The sequence below is a fragment of the Lactuca sativa genome, chromosome 6 (assembly GCF_002870075.4).
Source record: "Lactuca sativa cultivar Salinas chromosome 6, Lsat_Salinas_v11, whole genome shotgun sequence".
Lineage (NCBI taxonomy): Eukaryota > Viridiplantae > Streptophyta > Magnoliopsida > Asterales > Asteraceae > Lactuca > Lactuca sativa.
The window spans coordinates 74,272,180-74,295,555 of NC_056628.2; the positions used below are offsets into that span (position 1 = coordinate 74,272,180).

Here is a 23,376-nt window from a genome sequence, read left to right on the forward strand (position 1 = left end):
TATCACGAATGCTTGACCTTTTGGTTCACTTTCATGTTTTTTTGCAAGTATTACATCATAAAATCATTCAAAGATAACACGAATGCCTCCCAATATCACTACAATTAAAGCTTAACACAAAATAACACAAATCAAAAATTGATGTCGAAGTCGAATTGGTACCACAGAGATGCAGAGACGAGATGGCAACGAATGAAGAGGCGCTATTCAGAAATACGAGGAGGAAGGGGAGCGATTGTTGTGCCGCCGGAGAGGAACTCCGATGGGAAGGTCGGTGCAGGAGGAGGGGCTCCGATGGAAGGAACAGTCGCCAGGAGATGGGTGTCGCTCAGATGGTAAAAGAAGGAAGCAGGCGTCAAATGTTTCATTCAGCGATCAGCTAAATCTGATCGATTGAAATATTAAAAATAACGAACCAAACGACCTGTTTACAAAATACCAATAATAGCTGTTTTTTTTAGACAAAATTATATAAATGATCCATATAGTTTACCAAGAGTGACAAATTTAGTCATTCTTGATTTTTTTGAAAAATATAGTTCCTCTGGTGTTCCAAAACTTGCATGAATGATCATTTTTACTAATACCATTAGTTTTAATCAGTGAGGGTAATTTGGTCATTCAGTGATTGAGTTTGTGATACATGTAATTTTTTGTGGCTTTTCCATCCTTTACTTTTTTTTAAATGTCACTTTGATGATTTCATTTTGATCTTTATAAAATGTTATTTTGGTTTATTTATTTTTTAAACTTTCGTTTTTACCCTTAAACTTTATATAATTTAATTTTTTTAATAATTTTGGTTCATTAACTTAAAAAAACCTATTTTTTACATGTTTATTTTTATATATGTTTCAGTTTAAATTCATGATGATCTATGTTTCAATGGGAATTTAAACCTTCCGTTTCATTAATTTCTTTTTCAAAAATTTACTTGTTTTTTAATTTACATGTCGTTTAAATTCGAATTTGTCTACGTTTTGATGTATTTTTTTTTTTACATTTTCGTGCTTAAATTTATGTAGATTTCATATATATATATATATATATATATATATATATATATATATATATATATATATATATATATATATATATATATATATATATATATATAAATTAAAAATCACATGGGCACTCTTCATTTCATTTTCCATTTGCACCTCCTAAATTTCACTTCTTAAACATTTTTATCCCTAAACCATTTTTGGTTTAATCGTTTTTATTCTTCATAATTCCAAAGTTAAATTATTGGTACTTTATAAGTTGCAATTTTGATCATTTATTATATTTTAAAGTTAAGCATTTGGTCAGTTATATAATTTGTTTTTTTATAGTTTTCATTTTTATTATTTATTATTATTATAACTTTTTAAATAATTGTCATGTGTGTATCTATTCTTAATAAAAGAGTACTTTGCAAGCCACGTGTCCCTCTTTTGCACCTCCCACTTGCCACGTGTCCTTACCCGGATGTCTTTTTACTCAAATTCCCGCTCAATTGTTGTTTAGGGTAATATATCACATCCCTTAATATCAGCAATTCAGTTTTACATATTATCTGATACCAAAAATAACTCTAATAAACATAATTGAAACGCATTTCCTCACTGTAATTCTGCCATCGATTTTGAGAGTTGATTATCATGAATCTTCCATACAAGAGAAAGGATGCCTATAACCACCCTTCTTCTCTTCTAAATCACTCTTGATTCTTAATTTTCTTTGGTATTTTGAATTTTCTAGGGTTTTTAATCGAACCATAATCCTCACCGTGAATAACATCAAATTGACGACATCATTATTATTGATATGGGGTTAAAGATTTGGATGTAGTTTGCTGGAAAGGGAGGTACATTGTCTTTTTTTTTATCCTTGAGTAAATTGGATTTGATGAAGAACACCAAAAACATCCCAAATTTGAAGTCTCATTTTCATTTTTTTTATGAATTCCAAACCTTCATATTACTCTTATCTTAGGAAAGTTCTACTTTGAACTTTGAAATGTACAAGGTCTGCCATCAAGATTCAAGGTGCGTATTTTCTATACAACTGTCGGTGTATATACTAAACATTATACTAAGACACAAAGTTTGTGGCTTTTTGAGATTGCAATGAGAAAAGCTAAGATGTCGATCATAAGTGTGGTAGATAGCCCACAGTAGGGGAACTTTATGCATTTGTATATGGAAATTTGTGGTAGTTAGAGATGTGCACTTTCAATATCCCTTTCGAGTATATAAAAGCACTGCAAAAAAAAATTAGGAAAAATGGTATTTGAGTTCACAAGGAAAGTTATCTTTTAATCTATGATTGGTATGATTCAAGCACAGAAGCACTTATAGGAGAATTACAACAACTAATGTGATATATGTATATATATATACACAACTAATGTGATATATATATATATATATATATATATATATATATATAAAAGCACTTATAGGAGAATTACAACAACTAATGTGATATATATATATATATATATGTATATATATACACACACACACAAAGATTCTCCAAATGCATCATTATTTCCATGGTGCTTAGGTTTATTCAGTTTCTTAATTGCATCTTATCTTCTCATGTGACTATAATATTATAAACAACCATGCGCATTCGGTTGTGGTTCTCTAAGTGTGGCTTAAGTAAAGATGGTGGGGGCAATAAGGTCTTTTAGTCAATTAGGATATGTCGATGTTGTTTATCTTTAAGTGGGAGTTTAGATTCAGTCGGTCATCCTCTTGGATCTATTTTTGTTAAAGTTAAAGCTCAAGGAGAGAACTAGCCTCTTGAAAGCTAGGATTCCAATTTGTAATCACTCTATATATATATATATATATATATATATATATATATATATATATATATATATATATAAGTGTACAACAGAAGTATACTTTGCTTCTTTACTTTAAAAGTAGATAGTGTTGTAATTGGTGTTATTATTTATATCCCTTTTAATTTGATAATTGAACTTGATTTGTGTGGAATGCAGTGGTGATGGTGATGAGATAGAAAAAGAGGAGATCAATAGACCAAGATTCTCTCTTGGGAGCCTACAACCTTTTTCTATCATAGTTTCTTGGGGGTATGATAAGACCTGTTATTCAAGAAACATGGAACACAATCGGTGAATCAACCTCGATTTGTCGAGGTAATGCAACGCTCATTTGATAATTCTTCAATTTACAAATGTTTTTCCTTACTGCATAAAGTTTAAAGATGATAAAAAAATATAAAGGTGATTTACTATTTCATATAATTTGCTTTCTCCTGTCAATCATTAAGTTGGATTTGGAGTTGTGAAGAAAAAGTAGAAATAATTAGTGATAATTACAAACTTCTACCTATTTATTTAAGGTATGCACAAAGCTTAAATGAGCTCATATTGGGGTATGTGCTAAAGCATCATTACTGAAAAGAATAAGGTAGTGTTTAGTATAATGGATCAGAGAAGGAAGCAATGGAATAAACTACTGCCGAAGGAAGGTGATTCACTCCATTTGTTAATTTCCGTTCCTTTTTTTCTTCATTTATCATGTAATGGAACAGAAAAAATGCATTCTAACCCAATTTTGTTTGTGGAATTTTAACATCACAAAATTATCTTTTTATCACTTAATTGGGTTTTAATGAGCCTCTATTGTCTTTTAATTTTTTTACATGTGAATATAAAAATTCTTAAATTACAATTAAAATGGTGTAAAGAATAAGACTTAGAATTATGCATTGTACATACATTTTTCATATATATGTTTTTATATGTTATCATTTTATTTTCCTACAAAACAGATTCTTCCTGGTGATGTTTTTGGGTAGTAAATGATCAGAAATTTAGAGGTTGAATTACTCTCTTTCAAAGTTGGTATTTACTTATTTAGTTGACCTTTTTGAAGTATAAATATAAATGTCTAATAATTTTTCAGATGTCATTAAGATAAATGCTTAAAATATTGTCAAAAATACATTCAATACTTCAAGCAATCATTACCCTTCTGGACCTAACACACAATTTATTTTTGGCAAAATTAGGAATATGGTCTCATGAAAAGCCTCATCTTGGTAAATTCTGCATCTAAACTTGCAAGATATCCATATTTAGTCAATTGGCATGTCATTTGCTTCCGCATAAACTTGAACAACCTTTAAATTACAGAAATTTAAACAACCTTTAAATTACTTATTACTACTTTTGATTTAATATGTATGTTAATAACCACTTTCTTTCTTTCTTTTTGAATCTAGGAGGGTATAATTGGTAAGTTGACCATTAACTGTACTCAAATTTTATATTGTATCATGCAACTTTGCGATTTTATCAAATATCTAAATATACAAAAAGTAAATCAGATATTCATAATAGTGTATGTATTTATTTTAAAAGACAATTATAAGTAAATTGGATATTTATAACATTGTATATATTAATTTAAAAATAAAATTATAAAATTACTGACAAAGCTTTAATCTTTGTAAATTAATAAATTAATAAATCTTTGTAAATTAATAGTTTTAATCTTACACAACCATAATTTCTATGGGTTTAAACTAACAATTTTATAGTTACGGACAAAACCTTTAAGCTTCTAAAAAATATTTGTTTGCAAATGTATTATTAATTATAACGTCTATTAACTTCTAAAATGATTTTACGTTGGTTCCGTGTAGTACACAGGTTATAACCTAGTTGTACATATTCAAACCTCTCTCTCTCTCTCTCTCTCTCTCTCTCTCTCTCAAACACACACACACATGAAATCAAAACAACCCCTTCATTCACAAACTCACTTGTTATATCCAGATCTGAAGAACCCAAAACAACCCCTTCATTCACAAACTCACTTGTTTAATTTTGATTTTGTTCCTAAAGAGAGGAAAGAGAAGAAAGAGATCTCAGATCCACCCAAGAATACCTTGGCATAAACATGTTCTTGAAATGCAAACCTATATGTTTGTTTTCCATAATCGACTTCACACACCCATACATGTTTAGGGTTTCAGATTCAAACACACACACACACACATGAAATCAGATGAGCACACACACTCTCACGCGCATAAGAAATCATATGGAATACCTCTAGCCTTGGCTTGACTATCTTTCACCTCCATCAAATATATCCTCACAGCTCTCACACCAAACGAGTTTGACTCTGATGGCCGCCGTTCTCCTCGTACGCTGTCGTTAGCCAGCTGATGGGTGCTTCGAGGCTCCCCCTAGCTTGTTTTAGTAGACAAGAACACGACGCCATTGGGTTTGGGTAGCTCAAATGCACCACCACGCTACAATGGACCTGCAGGTTCTCCAGGATCATATGAATCGGATCCTTACGCCAAATCCGTAGTTGGGAAGATTCAAAATTTCTGTTTTGGGGGGTGGATTGATTGATTGATTTTGGAGAGAGAGAGAGAGAGAGAGAGAGAGAGAGAGAGAGAGGATGTGTGTGGGCCCCCTTCTATTGTTTTAACTATTAAAATATTAAAATAGATATTAAAAATATGTAAAAATAAGAATAGAAGGGTATAATAGTCATTTAAATTTTCAGAGGGACCATTTCCACATAAAAACATGGCTAAGAGGACTATGAAGTCAAAAAATTCGAAGTTTGGATGAAAACCAGGAAAAAATGCATACCACAGGATCATTTTTGCAGTTTTGTCACAAATTAATCATAATTTTAAAAGATGGGTGGGGGGTTTTTAATTTATAATACAAATACTATTGCCAAATGGACCAACAACTATGCTCTAGGCTATAATAATAATTCGATATCAAATTCTAACGGGGCCTTTTTTTTCGGGTTTGGACGAAAACCCGGAAAAATGCACACCACAGGACCATGTTAATTTTTTTATAAATAAATGCAAATAAAGCAATTTTTAATTAAAGAGAAACCAAGGAACCTGATTCCATTGGTATGTTGAAGTATACATGCCTCACATTTGCCTAGCAGAGCACCTGATCACTAATCAACTGAGATTAAAAGACAAAAGATAACATCATTTTCAATAAAGAAGGGCTTCGACGAAATAATAACATAATTCCATTAGTCTATGAATGCATAGTATTAAACAGACTGATATAATACAAAGCATGAATGGTCAACCAATCGGTTGTACTCAAAGAAATAAGATTGCACGTACAACTTAAATTTATTACCTTTCGAAATGAAAGTTGCAGCCAAGGCCACAAGCTCAAGAATCGCATACAATATATTTGAAAATCTGCAAAAAAGAAAAAAAAAGATAGGAGTTGATTTTCTGATTTATTCATAATCAGAAAATAGAAGTCACAAACAATATCTACGCTAATGACTATTGCAATTGATCCAAATCGATAAATAGGTCTATGACAGCCTACTATAATTATAAAAGGGTTTTTGTAAGATAGAACAAACAGAGGGCACTACAAACACGTTATCACTCAACTTTTGAACTGTGTTTATATAAATCTAATTTAGAGTCAGGTTATTGTAGTTTGCAGTTTGCGCAAACAGAAATCTCAGTTGAAACCCCCAAATTTAGAGCTCATAGATTGCATCTTATCCTTAGTCTACATAATGTGTCAATGGAAATTCTCCAATTTTGTTGTAAATAACCTATAAAAAGACGCCTGAATATAAGGATTGATTATCTTTCGAGTGCTAATTTTGCGAATAACTTACATTGAGAATCAGTTAAAAGATAAAATAAATTAATAAAATAATAGGTAGATACTGAAATAATGAACTTTACAAAATATCGCATTCCACACAACGGGAAATTGCCACCCATGGTGTTGATGGTAATTTTATTCATAAATGGGACTTAAAAACCCCTGCCAAGTATAAGTGAAACATGGTCTAACATTACTATATACCTCTAGTCCTAAAATAAGAACAGTAATAGGTTTTGTGAAGCAACATACATAACGGGAAAGAAGAATTAAATATAGACAACTACATATGTGCAATCCACCACAATTTTGCAATGAACACCACCACCTTCACATAAACCCAATCTTTGAAGTTATCATAAAACTGAAAAAATGCATGCCTCCCACGACGGTTGAGAAGTAGAGCCCCACATGCTATCCAAAATCCAGTAGCAAAACCAGTTCCCCCTCCAATATAGAACCACCCCCAATCTTCATCTATGTCTTCCTCATCACCCTCACTTTTACCAAATTGTGATTCTTCATCTCCTGGACATTTTCTGGAAAGGGGAGGTCCACAGAGTCCTGCATTTCCATCGTATCTTGAAGGTTGAAAGGATTGGAGTTGAGTGCTGGATGGGATTCTCCCTGACAAGTTATTACACGACACGTCTAGGTAACACAATGACGTCATCTGAGACATGCTGGTTGGTATCCCTCCTGATAAACTATTTCTAGATAAATCCAAAGCTAAAAGATTTTTCATCTCACCAAGTTGCTGTGGAATCTCTCCAAGTAGAGCGTTCTTTGACAAGTTCAAGGCAAGCAGTTCATGAAGATTGGTGAGTTCATGTGGGATGTTTCCTGTTAAATTGTTGCTTGACAGGTCAATGCTCTTCAACAATCCCAGATTACGGGTGAATTCACGCTCGTCTCCTTGCCACTCGATCATCGCATGGTCAACATACTCCTCTTCATCATACTCCTCTCTAGTGCCATTGTACATTTTAGGTGTATATGAAAGATATCGATGTGAATATGATGGAGCTGTATAGGGATGCACGTTTGGTGGCGGTAAGAGTCCTTCTTGAGCCATTCTTGTAAGATTACTCAAACACGAGGGGATGCTTCCATGGAGATTGTTCCTCGAAAAGTCTAAAATTTGAAGGTTCGGTAATTGACATACTTGTAAAGGGATGGTTCCAAAGAAGTTGTTTGATCTTAGGATAAGAGCATACAACCCCGATAAGTTTTCCCCAATCCAAGCAGGCAAGTTGCCAGAGAATCTGTTGGCCCCCAAATCCAAGAAGTTTAAGTTGGTGCAATTCTTTAGAGACAAAGGCAATTGTCCAGAGAAGCTGTTCTTGTATAAATACAACACCTCGAGTTCTATTAAAGATCCAATAGAGGGAGGAAGCCTTCCGGATAGACTGTTGTGACCTAGATTGAGAACTTTTAGTTCTTTGAAATGCCACAAACAGTCTGGAATTTGTCCGATTAGAGAATTATGGGAGAGGTCAAGAAATTGTAAAAGCCCATCGACAAATTGGCATATGAAGGAGATTCCTCCAGAGAATTTGTTTCTTGAAAGATTTAATGATGCCAAACAGGGAGGAAGATGCGGTATTGGACCGTAAAAGCTGTTAGAACTCAAATCTATCGTTTTGGCAAAATCTCTTGATGATAAATCTGATACTTGCCCACTGATGTTGTTGAAAGAGATATTCAAATATCTAAATTGCATGTTCCAAAATTCTGGAGGAACTGTGTCTGAAATTCTAGTATTAGAAATATCAAGACGGGTTAGTTTTTCCAGTTTTTGAATCCATCTGCGGAAGTGAGGCCCTAGGTTGCAAGAGCTCAGATCAAGCTGCTTTACATAAGAAAGGTTTGACATATGATCTGTGGAAGGAACTCCTTGGAGTGGGTTTTTTGAAAGATTTATAATAGAAGCCATCGAGTTTCCAATGTTTTCAAAGATGGCACCACTAAGATGATTTTGAGAAAGGTCAATATGTTTAAGGTTGGATAGTTCCCAAAATTTCTTGCTTATGGTTCCATTTATGTGATTATCTGCTAGGAGCAATCTTATAAGGGAACTAAACTTTTGGATGTCATCAGAGAAAGACCCTGTAAATTGGCTTCTTTCAGCATACAAGCTTTGTAATGTAAGTGATGTGCATCCAGACAAGTTGTACAGAAAAGAAGGAAAGTTGACAACATCAGAGTTATAATTGAAGTACAAACCTTCCAAACTACAGAGGTTACCAAGATATTTGGGTAACCCATCTAACATGTTCCCAGAGAGAGAAAGAAAACGAAGCTTATTACTTGTTAAGGGAAACAACCAACGATACATGGATGAGGTGAGATTATTGTTTCTGAGAGAAAGGGTATGAATAGATGAAGAAGAAGAGTTGAGAAATGAAGAAGAATATGGATGCACGACCAGTGAGAGCTCACATCCATCTAAACTTAAAAATGATAGTTTTGGGAGAGTCGAAATCATATTTACCAACTGGTTTGCTTTGGCAAGGGAAATCCCACCCATAGCAAGTTCCTCCAAATGAGATAGATGGGACAACCATTCTAGGCTTTCACTTCTACATATTCCAACATCTTCAAGGGAAAGCCGCTGCAAGTTGGTGAGGTTTCCAAACTCTGGAGGAATGGTTCCATAAAAGGAGTTGTAGGAAAGGTCAAGGTACCTTAATTCGGTCATGAAACCAATGGACCTGGGAATGGTTCCATGAAAAGAATTGAAGGAAAGATGAAGACGATTCAAGTAGGTTAAGTTAACCAACGAATGGCTAATCTCACCTTCAAGACCAGCGGAGGGAATATGAAGCCCTGTGACATGATGACCTGTTTGGTCGTCACATATGACTCCTTCCCATGCACAGCAGTCATCATCTTCAGGTCTCCACGTAGAGAGACTACCATCAGGGTCTTGAAGGTTTGCTTTGAATTGAAGGAGAGCATCCCTCTCCTTATCCAAACACTTTTTTGCAGCACATTTATCATCTCCTCCTCCTCCTTCCACTGCTAACAATTGGTTGGCAGTTGTATTCTGAAGGCGTAGCAAGACAAGTGAAAAAATTATAAAAACACAAGGATGCATCATGGTAATACAGATTTTTGTTTGTGTTGATGTATGTACCAAGATGTCCCTATGAAGATTAAGGTTTATATAGTGATAACTGTGAATGAATTGTTAAAGTGGATGTACTCAAATTGGTGGCCTATTTGCATGGGGCATACAACACTTACTTTCCATGAAATTTAAATTGGCCCAAAGTAAACCTTCAAAGACTTGCAAGTATTGAAAATTTGTATTTAATATTAATATCTTTTCCAATATTCTGATATTTTTTGGTCATCAAATTATGTGATATAATTCTAAAAAAGAACAAAATGATGGAATCAGATAGAGTAGCCATCCATGAAATACACGGATATGACGATTTGGGTCTAAGAATGTAATGACTATGTAAAGCATTTTGCAACCAACACCAATTTCTCATCCACACCCTCTTTAAGTCATTTGCATTATAACAAAATCAAATCCATCAAAATAACCATCCCGAAAAATACAAATTTGAGAAGAAAATATTTCATCTAAGCCTAATAAATTTATTTTTCGAAACCTCTTTTGTATAATTATAGTTCATGTACATTAATGCTTATGATTACGATCAACACACACACAAACATGTAACTGATGCGATAATAATAAAGAACACAAGGGTTACATGCTTCATACAATCAGGTCGTCTTACATTCAAGGCTCTCCATCCCTCCAAGTCCTTCCATCAACCATCACACCCCAACTCAAGAGCCAGGAAAAAATATTCCACAACTCAACAATTACAATAATTATATTTTACTTACTAACCAAAAATAGAGTTCTATTATTTAATAAAAATATCTGTACAAGGGTTTTTTTTTTTAGTTTCACATTTAGATAGTTCATAAAATTACAACAAAAAAATAACATTTAATTATAATATTATCATTTTAGAATACTGAAATCCCATGGGAAGTGAAGAAGGCATTATGGAGAATTGAAGAGAATGCACTGATTGAAACAATAATGTAAAAAGAAAGCAATGTGACTCATGTAAAAAGAATGCACTGATTGACTCAATAATGTAAAAAGAATTCAATGCTGACTCAATAAGATAAAAAGAAAGACGTCTTTCTTTTTTATAAAGTAAGAAATGCTCTAGACCGATTTAGACAGCAGTACAACTTTTTTTTATGTCATAAGAATCTTCCTTCTCGATTTTTGGATCTGATATCAGAATCTAAGAGAAACATAAGGACAAAACAACAACTACTTTTGATTCATTCATTAATTTATAGCTAACTGAATACTATCAGAAACGATGAGATCTATTAAAATTACACTACGGAAAATAAAATATAAAGAGAAATATTAAACTAAGAGTCTCACATAGCAATTAGCATCAATCAACCAATGTACACAGGCTAAACTTCGTAGAATTTCGGAAAAACGGACTTATAAGCTTACAAGAAAAAAATTAGTGTAAGTTTAAGAAAGAGGTTACCGGATCTCTCGGAGACGGAGTTTGATATCCTCGGCTTGAATTGGGGATTTTTATTGCTGATTTCTTTTTTGCCCTGCTACTGCTTCACCATCACCATCACCGGCTGAATTAATAGTTGTTCAGTCATCTGTGTAGTTTTCATCTTCCGATCGGTTTGCTGGACAGTAAGAAAGTCACCAATGTTTTTGCTATTGGCAAACAGGCTACAGGCCTACGGCCATACAATATAAGGCCCATGCCCCATGCTCCATGTTTGCTCAAAAAAAAAAAAAATGTAGGCCCAATGATACCATGAAACATGGTTTTTTGTTTACCATTTTATTTTCTCAAAATGCATAAGTATTTGTTTATATTATAAAAGAGAACTAAGAGTGCAATAATTCAACTAGCTATAAGTTAGGTTTTTTGTATAAATTATTAGTAAGATCTACATTTTATTTTAAATAAAACAGTAAAAATATATAACAATAGGAAGTGGGCAAGATGCATTATTATATACAAAATAAATTCAAGTACACATTTGAGATATGTCATAAACATATTTAAGAAAAAAATTATAAGATATAAATTATGTAACCAAAAAAATGTGAACGCAATTCATTTAGTCATCATAAAACTTTAATTAAATGATAGATAATGAACTCGTGTTTAACATTTTCATAATAATAACTTGAAATTTTAGCAAATTATAACAAGACGACATGCTATAAGCTCGTCTTTGTTTATAGATTACATATTTCATGATACAGATTTTAATTGATATGTTTGTCGTGTCATTAACTAAGGTAAAATAGGGTTAATCTTGAGGGTTGAAGTTGAGATCATCATAGTGTTGTAGTAGCATTTAGTCGATGTTGTGACAACTTTTAACTCTAGGGTTCTAGTTATTCTATTATTATTTCACTAGTTACTCTATTTTATTAAATATTAAATAACATTTCACTTTCTTCAACTTCAACTATTAAATATACAATGATTATACAATATATTCATGATTTTTATTTGAAAAACCATTGTTGCAAAAACCGCTAATCGTTAGATAGTCGGTGGACTGTTGATTAGGGATTAATTGTTTGGGCGGGAATTAATCAGGGACCATTAATTATTAAGAAAATTATTCAACAATGTATAAATCTAACTTTAATCTTACGAATATAAGTAAATAAGCATAAAAGTTTAATAGTAACTTAATAAGTTTAACAAACACACAAAATCATCATACAACAAGTCCACAATAAGTTTAAATATGTAACGTCCCAAAAATAAGACCCAAAAATATTGTTTTTAATTTAATAAAATCAATATTCCAAAATATCATCAATACAATCCACATAGAATAAGTGTATCAAACAATATATCAGATCAGAGTGAATAACAAAAAGCGGAACGAGGTGGTGTGTACCTTGCAATCATCCCAAACCTTTTCCTTTAGAAGTGGAAATATCTAAAACATAACTGCAAACCGTAAGCACAAAGCTTAGTGAGTTCCCCAAAATAACACATACCATACATAATAAACACATAAGGGGCCCCGTCCATCATCAGGCCCCGCCCGATAAGCATACAAGAACATAACATATGCAAGAGTGACGCAGACAACTAGCATACTAACATAGCATAATCATGGTTGCATTGGTGTCTTCGACCTGCTAAACCCAGTGAGGAAACTCACCTCGCACTGTTGAATCACACTCATAAATCCCTGGCTGCTAGTCCGACAAATCCCCGAGCTATCAATATCAAATAACACCTAATTAACAATTGGATTCCAATCTATAACTATCAGTCCATACTTAGGGTAAAAAGACCATTTTACCCCTTACATAGTTTGGTCTAAGACTAAGACCCAAACTTACAATCCAAAAGGCCCAAAAACCAACTAACCATCCAAGGCCCAAAATTCTTGCATGAGCCTTATCCCAAGGCCCACCATTTTTTTTAGTCCAAAACACTTGCACTCAGATGACCCAACAAAACCCCAAGCATCTAGGCCCAAAAGATTGGCCCAAACCCAAAGCCGAAAATATGAAGCCCATCAGACTAAGTACACGGGGCGTACTGAGCTGTACGCTAAGCGTACACACTAAATGGCTTGTACACGGCGTATACAGACTTGTACGCCCATCGTACGTACATATTCAACGAAAACTCACTTTTAACCCTTAATCGATTAAGACATTGCTCCAAAACATAGATATGACATCCTTGAGCTAGATTATCATGTAAAGTTGCTAACTTTACATTCATGAATGTCTAAATGAAGCTCTTAAGCATAAAAAAGGACTTAATGCGTAACTTAATGCATGCATGAGACTCAATACCTCATGTTGGCATCTTTATGCTCAAAGAACTCCTAATAAGCTTAGATCTAAAAGAATAAGTCCTTCAAATGTCTTAGCTCAACAACCAACTCAAAAGGGACCAAAAACATAACAAATCAAGCCATAAATAGATCTAAACATCTACAAGCCAAGGTATGAACTTCATACCTCAAAAGTCTTGTAAAGAGAGTGATGATTCTAGATCTATAGACTCCTCACCAGGCAAAGCACATTCAGTCTTCTTTACTTCCTTCACAAAGGCAAAAATAACCACCAAAAATTTCTCAAGAGCTCAAGAATACCACCAAGAAGGTTTAAGGGTCGATTTAGGGTTTTAGGAGGTTTAGGGGCTGGTAAAAAGGCTAGCCCTAGGGACTTAAGGTCCTTAAATAGGGTGCAATACCCTAAAATTAGGGTTTCATATCCTCTTCGTACACTAAGTGTAACCGTCGTACGCCCAACATACGAGGCCTCGCAATCCCATCTGCATCTGCTTAATACACTAAGTGTACCATGTGGTACGCCTCGCGTACTACCCCAAAGGATAAAATGTAACTTTTAAATAATAAAGGACAATAATGAAACATACCAGGATCCATGTGTTACAATTCTCCTCCACTTGAATCAGACATCGTCCTCGAAGTTCGCTGCCCCGAAAAACTCCGGATAGTGCTCCCTCATATCATCCTCAGGCTCGTAAGTCCACTCCGAACCCTTGTGTGTGCTGCCGTTGCACCTTCACCAGCCCGACAACCTTGTTCCTTGTTTGGTTGTCAAACCAACAAGTGATGGGATAAAATAATATTAATATAACTCAAATCACTGTTATTTCTAATACTAAAGATAGTATAGAGTAAGCAGGGTCGATCCACAGAGATACGGGACTTTTTATCTTGCCATATTTTCACACATAATACAAGTAATATTAAAATGGGGGTTTGTATTTAAACTTGAATTAAACTTCATAAATAAGAAAGATTGAAAACAAACGTAGTAAAAGAAGTACATTTCCGATTCTGACTCTTATATATGTATTATGTTGAAAGATGTAATATGATTATAACTCATGTTCAATCTAGGTTGGTAAGTTGGATATTAATAAACTCTAATATCCAAATTAGCAAAAGTATTTTATTCAAAATAAGCTCTTTAAATAAAACTTCATTTAATTGATTCAACCCAAATAAGCTCTTGCATTAAATCATTAAATGACATTAAGTTCTTGCACTAATTACCAACAATGTTTAACATTCCTCTTAAGCTTGGGAATATAAACATTTAATCTTTGATTGCACTAATTTTGATCTAATTACAACCAAGTAAGTGAGTGTTACTAACATCAAATCATAAAACATATACGAATTTCATGATTTGATTAACTAGATTGAATAGAACCCTAGTTCATTGATCAAGTGAAAAAGAGAACTAACCAAACACATGATTAAGATCAAATCAAAGATTACTAGATGTTAAACATAAGTCAAATTCAAGTTACAACCTAACAACACATACTTAAGAGTTCAGATTCGGAAATGATAATAAAATCAACCATACATATCTAGGTTGGACTACAAATCAAACAAGTTTAAACTTCAAATTAACTTACAAAAAAAGAAATTAAAGTGTTTCCAAGTGTTAATCTACTTGCCAAAGTTCTGAAAATCGCCTTCCTTTCTCCCAGAATCCGACCTAACTCCCATCAAAACTGATTGTCTGAATTATAAGAAGACAAAATCACTTTAAAAACTGCCGATACGTTTACACGGCCCGTGTAAACCAAAGGGTTCCATTTACACGACCGTGTAAACAAGAAAAGTATAATGCTTAATTCTTCCAGGTCTTCGAAGTAGAATGTCCTTGCATATACGTTTACACGGCCCGTGTAAATTATAGGTATATATTTACACGGCTGTGTAAACTCCTGTGAAGCCAAATTCTTCATTTCTTCATTTCTTCTCTTCAAAGCTCCAAAACTTCTACAACTTTGTCTCCAACTCTTGATAAATTCCTCCAACAAGATCCAACCTTCATAAGTCCCTGAAATATCCTAAAAGCGTGTGAATGGAATTGCATCATGAAAAATCCCGAAAATATACAAAATGCATGAGTTTAAACCAAAATGTAATGCACTTTTATGAACTAAAACTATAAAAATGAATGCATGAAATGCACCTAACAAATCTCCCCAAGCTTGAACCTTTCTTGTCCTCAAGAAAGAACAAGGAATTTAAACCGGAGAAAATAAAATAAAATAGAAGAAAAGAAATTAAAGTTAAAACTATTTGAAACTTAATGAATGAAATTAAAAACAAACATGAAAAGATCCAATCCAATTACCTTGTTTTGTACCATAGTTGAGAATGTACCTGTCATGCCTTGAGTTAACTTGACTTTAATCTCAAAATATTATATGATAATAGAGATAAGACTATAGCCACTCCCTAGTACAACTCAACATAATCAAAGATCACAACACTTATTCCTTTTCAATATCATCAAATCAATTTTTGGAACAAATTATGGTCTTACTCTCGTGAAATTATATGTGACAAAACATGCTCAACCATCTTTGTTTCATAAAATATAACAATGTCTGATTCCAGCTATTTGTTGGTTAACAAAAATCTTTTTCTGAAAAATATTTTCTAAAAATTCCCTAATATTTATCCAGATTGGTTACAAACTTCAAACCACTTACACCAGTCGAAGTAATTAACATTCAGTCTCATGTCATAAATTCAAATCCAAGTCCAAGGAAATCTTTTGACAGCCAAGTATTTTTCCTAAACACAATATCTAATTAAACTATAAACATAACTATATACAAACTTCCTAATTACATTTTTTTTACAAATAAAGCTCATGGCTTTCTTTGAAATCCGTGTAACGGGCTTCCAACCAACACATCCAAATCAAATGACCTTAGTGTGCTAGATTTGAAGAGATCCCTCGGGTTTACTTGCCCGAACCTCAAAGGCCACAGATTAGCTTTATTTGCTATTATTAAGTTCATGACTTTCTATGGAACCCGTGTAGCAAACTTTCAACCAATCAATCCCAAACAATTTAGCTTTAGGTGATTAAGTGTAGAACACCCCTCAGAGTTTACTTGTTCGAATCCCAAAGGTCATAGATTAACTTAATAATAGTTTTTTTTTTTTTTTTTTTTTTTTTTTGATATTATTATTATTATTTAAATACAAATAACTAAGCTAACACATAACACTTAATTAATTTATTTATTCGGCAGATTTCTTTATATTTTCGTCCTTGACTTTTTTTGTTATGGGACATCTCACGGTCTATTACCGTGAGGACTTCTAAGACATTTTTCGGGGGACTAAATGTCAACATGCAAAAACCCGTAAGTATAGTTGAAAGCTATGTCCTCAAGCAGGGTATATAAAAGGGAATAAGTAGAAAGGACTTTTAAGAGCGCTGGAAGGCGGGACATTGAGATTTTGCATTCTTTTTATGAACTTTTGAATTTGGCATTTTAAGTTCAATTGAGCATTACTACTCATAAGACCGGTCATATGTCCCAAAGAATCGACTCATACCTGCTGTTATGCTCCAGTGTTGACAATCTTCTCATTTTTTGCTTTGCACAAGTAGCTTCGGGAGATGTGCTCGTGTGATTAACTTGCTTTTAGATTTTTTTTATAAAAATAGCAAGTAAAATCTCAAGGCACACAACTCACTTACCATCTCAACTGTTTTGAGAAGATTTGGCTGCTTGGAATTGGATCAAAAAATTTTACTTTTTTTTTTTTTTTTTTTTTTTTTTTTTTTTTTTTAAATGACAAAGAAAAATAATGCAATGCAATGCAATATGTACAAAATTTACATGCAACCTACATGCAACGGGATAATGCATGGATGGATGATGCATGGATGGATGCCCCTCACCAAGCTTAAAATAAGCATCGTCCTCGATGCTTGGAGAGAGGCATAGCTGTCCTATTGAGGACCGGGCGGTTGAGATGGAGGGAACTGTGAAGGATAATCTGCAGGATAGTAGGGCGGCCATTGGGGTTGAGATGTTGATGGTGGCTGCGGCTGTGTGGGGAGGACAAGAACTCTATGGATATCGCTTAGCAGGTGATGAATGTTGCGGTTGTGGTGCTCTTGAGCGGCCCATCTTTGATCCTGCTCAGCCCAACGCAACTCTTGTTGGGACCAATGCTCTTCTTGCAAGTTACGGTAGTCTTGAAAATCAGAAGTGATTTCAGCGACACCCGTATAAATTTCTCCGATTTCCTGCTGTATACTTGTGTAACGGTGGTTCAGACGTGCAAACTCACCCATATAAAGATTGTGTTCAGAAGAAGAATTGGGGCGAGATGAACTAGAGGCACCAGCAGTAGGAGCAGGAGGAGGAGAGGGTGGAGGACTATGATCTACTGTAACACCTAAATTGGATTTGAGCTTCCAAGTGGTTGATGGAATGTCATTGGCTAAATTGAGTATCTTCTTGTTTCTGCCGTCGATACGTAGATACTCTTTCCCATCTACTGTCCAATGAACATCCCCAGTGGGAAGGCGGTGGAAAAGATGCATTGTTTCCATAACATCAATGGATAGACGAGTACGACCCATGACTATGTTTGTTGGGTTGTTGGGTAAATGGAGGCCAAGATGCTCAGCAATAACAGAAACCATGCCTCCACAATGTAACTGCCCACCATGGCTCGTAGCATTTCTGAGCATTTTTTGAATAACCCAACAACCAAAATGAGGGACTTCAGCAGGCTTATGAATCATACACCACAAGACTTCTATCTCTTTCTTATTAGCCTTGCTAATCTCTTCTTGAGGGAATAAGAGAGAAGCAATGATCCGGTGGGCGACTTTCAAGACCGGATGGATAATGATAGAAGCTTTGGCTGTTCCTGACTGATAATCATACTCACAAGAAATGCTTCTCCAAAAATTTGTACAGTTTTGCTCAAAAATGATATTTTTTCTGCCCTTTGCTGTGTATACATCTCTTTTTGCTTTGGGAGCACCAATCATATCACAGAGAATGTCAGCATGAAACTGATGGGTTTGATTGAGCAAACGGAAAGTCAAGAGATGAGTTTGATAGTCAAAGGTAATGGAAGACAAAAGTTCCAACATCGGTGTTTGGTAACTAACTGCATGAAGATTCAAAAGACCCTCCCATCCTATGTTTTTAAAGAGCTTGTGGACACCCTTATAGATATGCAAATCTTTGAGGGCTTGGATATCCACAAATTTTTGAGCACCCATGGTTCTTGTAACAAGATTTGCATACAATATCTCTTATCTATTGGTCTCAAAAATTAGACCAAATTCATAAGGGTTGTCCATGGGGTGTGGGTCTTGTTCATCTTGTGAAGTTCCAATTCTAGGTCTTTTACCCCGAGAAGCCATTACCCAAATGAATCAACAAAGAGTTGCACACAATTAAGACAATAGAAGCACAAGAACTAGCAAGTCTCACCAAAAAAAAAATCACCCAAAAAAATGAGGTTCTATCTAAATGCACAAAGTAAGAGTGTGGAACAATTATACCAATTTGTGCTTGATAATGGTGGTAAGATGATATCCAATGCTTCCCCAAGCTATCCCCAAGCTTATCCTACAAGAAATTTCAAGCATTATGTCGAAATTTTGAGGTTCAAAAATTCTAGGGTTTTGCTCAAAAACCCAAAACTCGGCCATGAGAGGTTGAAATAGATGTGAAAGATAAAGAAGATGAAGAAAAGAGAAGAATTTCATACCTTGGAGCTTGATTTTTTATGCAAAATTGAGGAAGATTGAGTATTTGGAAGGTTTTTTTTTCGAAGGGGGCAGTAGGAAGAGAGGAAATCGCAGGTATTGAGTGAAGAATGAGTTAGAAAAATCGAGATTTGACTTTAAAATCGTTCAGCCCTGTTTTTGCGTTTACACGGCCCGTGTAAATCAAAGGAGAGGATTTACACGGCCGTGTAAACACCTGAATCAAAAATACCGTGTTTAATCATTTACACGGCCCGTGGAAATGGAAAGCATAAGTTTACACGGCCGTGTAAACTTCTGAGAAAGCCAAAAAAAACTTGATTTTTTTTTTTCACTTTTTGAAATTGCAACCCGCTAAATCTCTACTACCCGAAAAATTATTTTTAACCCTTTTTAGCATGAAAAACAACTTGGAAGTTTGAAAATAAAGAAAATACAATGAAAATATACGAAATGACAAAAATACCCCCGGGTTGCCTCCCGGTTAGCCGCCCCTTTTTAATGTCGTTGGCTCGACTTGGACCCCAACTATTTGTGCTTCAGTCTCGATACGTGGGACTCTCTAACATATCATAACTCCTCACATGCTTCTTGTCATCAATAAACTCTAAAATCTCCAACACTTCATTATCCATATCAAACTTCTTTGCAAGCTCTTTGGCTTTGTCCCTGTCTAGTTTTCGTGACAAAACTAACTCCAGAAATTCATTGTTAGACAAGTTCAAACCCTTTTTTGTTGAGGGATGGATCAAATTGACAAAATTAACAGATTGAACATCAAAAGAAGTCTTTTTTGCTTCATGCACATTGAAGTTGATAACTTCACCATCAAATTCCATACTCAAGGTTCCATTGTAGACATCGATTTTTGTTTTAGAAGTTTTAAGAAAAGGTCTACCCAAAAGAATGGAACTTGAACTTGGAGAGTCATCGTCTCCCATATCTAAGACATAAAAATCAGCCGGGAAGACAAATTCATCAACTTGCTCTAACACGTCCTCTAATACTCCCTTTGGGTGTACCAAAGACCGATCAGCAAGTTGGATGATCACACCGGTTTTGCTCAATGTTCCTACACCAATTGATTTGAAAAGAGAATATGGTAGGACATTTACAGATGCACCTAGATCAAGCGTAGCTCGGGGTACATAAAGATTTCCCAACTTGCAAGGCACGGTAAAGACACCAGGATCCTTGCACTTTGGGGGCATCCTCTTTTGCAAAACCGCGAATACATGCTCCCCAACCGTTACGACTTGATTTCCTTTTAATTTCTTTTTAGATACACAAAGATCCTTAAGGAACCTTGCGTATCTAGGTACCTGCTTGATGACCTCGAGGAGTGGAATGTTGATTTGAACTCTCTTGAACATTTGCATGATGTCATTCTCCTCCCGTTCTTTCTTCGTGCTCTTTAATCTTTCGGGAAATGGAGCAGGTGTGACTTTGGACTCGGCGATGAAAGGCTTTTTTTCGCTTGTTTTCTCTTCCTCCTTCTCTTCTTTGGTTGCCTCTTCAACCACTATTTCATCTTCTTTTTGATCAACCGAAAATTTTGGACCATCATAGCTTTTCCCGCCTCTCAATGTGATGGCACACACATTGTGCTTTGGGTTTGCTTCAGTTTGGGCAGGCAACTTTCCTTGAGATTCTAGTTTGCTTACGGAAATAGCAAGCTGTGAAACTTGTTTCTCTAAGTTCTTTATGCTTGCTCTTGTCTCTTGTTGGAAAGCTTGTGTACTAGTTGCCAAACTTTTTACTATGTCCTCTAAAGACATACTTGATGAATCCGCTTGTTGAGGAGGGTGTTGTGGTTGCCTTGGCTGAAAGTTTTGTGGTGGAAAAGGTGGTCTTTGTTGGTATTGATGTGGTTGACTTGGTTGATAGTTCCCTTGTTGATTTCCTCCCCAACCTTGATTGTTGTTCCATCTTTGATCACCTAATGGCTGCTCATATCCCCTTTGACTAGACCTAAGAAAACCTCCCATGGTTTTTGCTTCTTCATAATCTTCCTCTTGAAGTTGAGGGCACATGTCGGTTGGATGCCCCACTTGAGTACAAATACCACATGGATGGGGTGTGGGTTGCACACCTTTGTCTTTGGCTAGCATCATAACCACTTTTGTAAGTTCGGACAATTGAGCTTCAATTTGAGGAGTTTGGACCTCCTTTACACCTCGGGGTGCATCCATGTACCATTCTTCTTCTTGGACTGTATGCTTGGACTCTTCTGCCATGTTCTTGATAAGAGCTCTAATTTCTGTTGGAGTCTTATCAGCTATAGATCCACCACTTGATGCATTAAGTAATCTCCTATCCCAAGATGACATTCCTTCACAAAAATACTGCAACAATTGATAATTGGTAATCCCATGTTGTGGACATTTTGAGCACAATTTCTTGAACCGTTCCCAATAAGTATGCAAGGCTTCTCTCTTTTGTTGCTTGATTCCAATTATCTCTCTTCGTAAAGCTGAAGCTCTCATTTCGGGAAAATATTTATCCAGAAACATCCTTGCAAGTTCATTCCATGTTGTGACTGACCCCGGTGGTAAGTCATACAACCACTCCTTAGCTGAATCTTGTAAAGCAAAGGGGAATGCCCTTAACTTGATTTGATCTTCTGTGACTTCATGTGGCTTCATACCTACACAAACAACATGAAATTCCTTAAGGAATTTATGTGGGTCTTCATTCTCAAGACCACGGAATGAGGGTAACAAATGGATGAGTCCAGACTTGAGTTCAAAGTTGATTGCTGCAGGGTAATTTATGCACAAAGGTTGTTGGGTGACATCTTGAGTGGCCCATTGTCTAAAGGTTTGTTCAGGTGGTGGATGTGGAGGATTTTGATGTCCTCCATGGTTGTCTGCCATGGTAGGAGTAGGTGAAGATGGTGGGGTGATACTTTTGGATGTTGGAGAGGATGTAGTTGATGGATTTGATGAAGAAGCTCTGGATTGTTGTTGTTTCTTTAAAATTCTGGCTTGCTTCCTTCTCTGTTTAGCAGATTTTTCTATCTCCAAATCAACTGGTAATGGTGTACCTGTGCGAAAAGATCTTGGCATAAACAATTAGTACTACCGTATCCCCGGCAACGACTCCAATTTGTTTGGTTGTCAAACCAACAAATGATGGGATAAAATAATATTAATATAACTCAAATCATTTCTATTTCTAATACTAAAGATAGTATAGAGTAAGCAGGGTCGGTCCACAGAGATACGAGACTTTTTATCTTGCCATATTTTCACACATAATACAAGTAATATTAAAATGGGGGTTTGTATTTAAACTTGAATTAAACTTCATAAATAAGAAAGATTGAAAACAAACGTAGTAAAAGAAATACATTTCCGATTCTGACTCTTATATATGTATTATGTTGAAAGATGTAATATGATTATAACTCATGTTCAATCTAGGTTGGTAAGTTGGATATTAATAAACTCTAATATCCAAATTAGCAAAAGTATTTTATTCAAAATAAGCTCTTTAAATAAAACTTCATTTAATTGATTCAACCCAAATAAGCTCTTGCATTAAATCATTAAATGAAATTAAGTTCTTGCACTAATTACCAACAATGTTTAACATTCCTCTTAAGCTTGGGAATATAAACATTTAATCTTTGATTGCACTAATTTTGATCTAATTACAACCAAGTAAGTGAGTGTTACTAACATCAAATCATAAAACATATACGAATTTCATGATTTGATTAACTAGATTGAATAGAACCCTAGTTCATTGATCAAGTGAAAAAGAGAACTAACCAAACACATGATTAAGATCAAATCAAAGATTACTAGATGTTAAACATAAGTCAAATTCAAGTTACAACCTAACAACACATACTTAAGAGTTCAGATTCGGAAATGATAATAAAATCAACCACACATATCTAGGTTGGACTACAAATCAAACAAGTTTAAACTTCAAATTGACTTACAAAAAAAGAAATTAAAGTGTTTCCAAGTGTTAATCTACTTGCCAAAGTTCTGAAAATCGCCTTCCTTTCTCCCAGAATCCGACCTAACTCCCATCAAAACTGATTGTCTGAATTATAAGAAGACAAAACCACTTTAAAAACTGCCGA

General features: G+C 34.7%; 2 protein-coding genes and 1 long non-coding RNA gene across 3 annotated transcripts; all 3 read right to left on the reverse strand.

Moving 5' to 3' along the window:
- Positions 1 to 4,831: 4,831 nt before the first annotated feature.
- Positions 4,832 to 11,438, reverse strand: LOC122194412 (uncharacterized). The gene is made up of 3 exons (XR_002849759.3): positions 11,212 to 11,438; positions 6,167 to 6,231; positions 4,832 to 5,980 (listed from the first exon to the last, which is right to left on the reverse strand). It is a non-coding gene; the product is annotated as an uncharacterized LOC122194412 (long non-coding RNA).
- LOC111890179 (receptor-like protein EIX2) lies at positions 6,737 to 11,205 on the reverse strand. Its single transcript, XM_042895787.1, has one exon. The coding sequence runs from the start codon at positions 9,762 to 9,764 to the stop codon at positions 6,945 to 6,947; it is 2,820 nt and encodes a 939-aa protein (XP_042751721.1). The 5' UTR covers positions 9,765 to 11,205; the 3' UTR covers positions 6,737 to 6,944.
- An 8,378-nt stretch (positions 11,439 to 19,816) lies between the features above and the next one.
- On the reverse strand, positions 19,817 to 22,345 carry LOC111899720 (uncharacterized). Its single transcript, XM_023895573.2, has one exon. The coding sequence runs from the start codon at positions 22,343 to 22,345 to the stop codon at positions 19,817 to 19,819; it is 2,529 nt and encodes an 842-aa protein (XP_023751341.2).
- Positions 22,346 to 23,376: the final 1,031 nt, after the last annotated feature.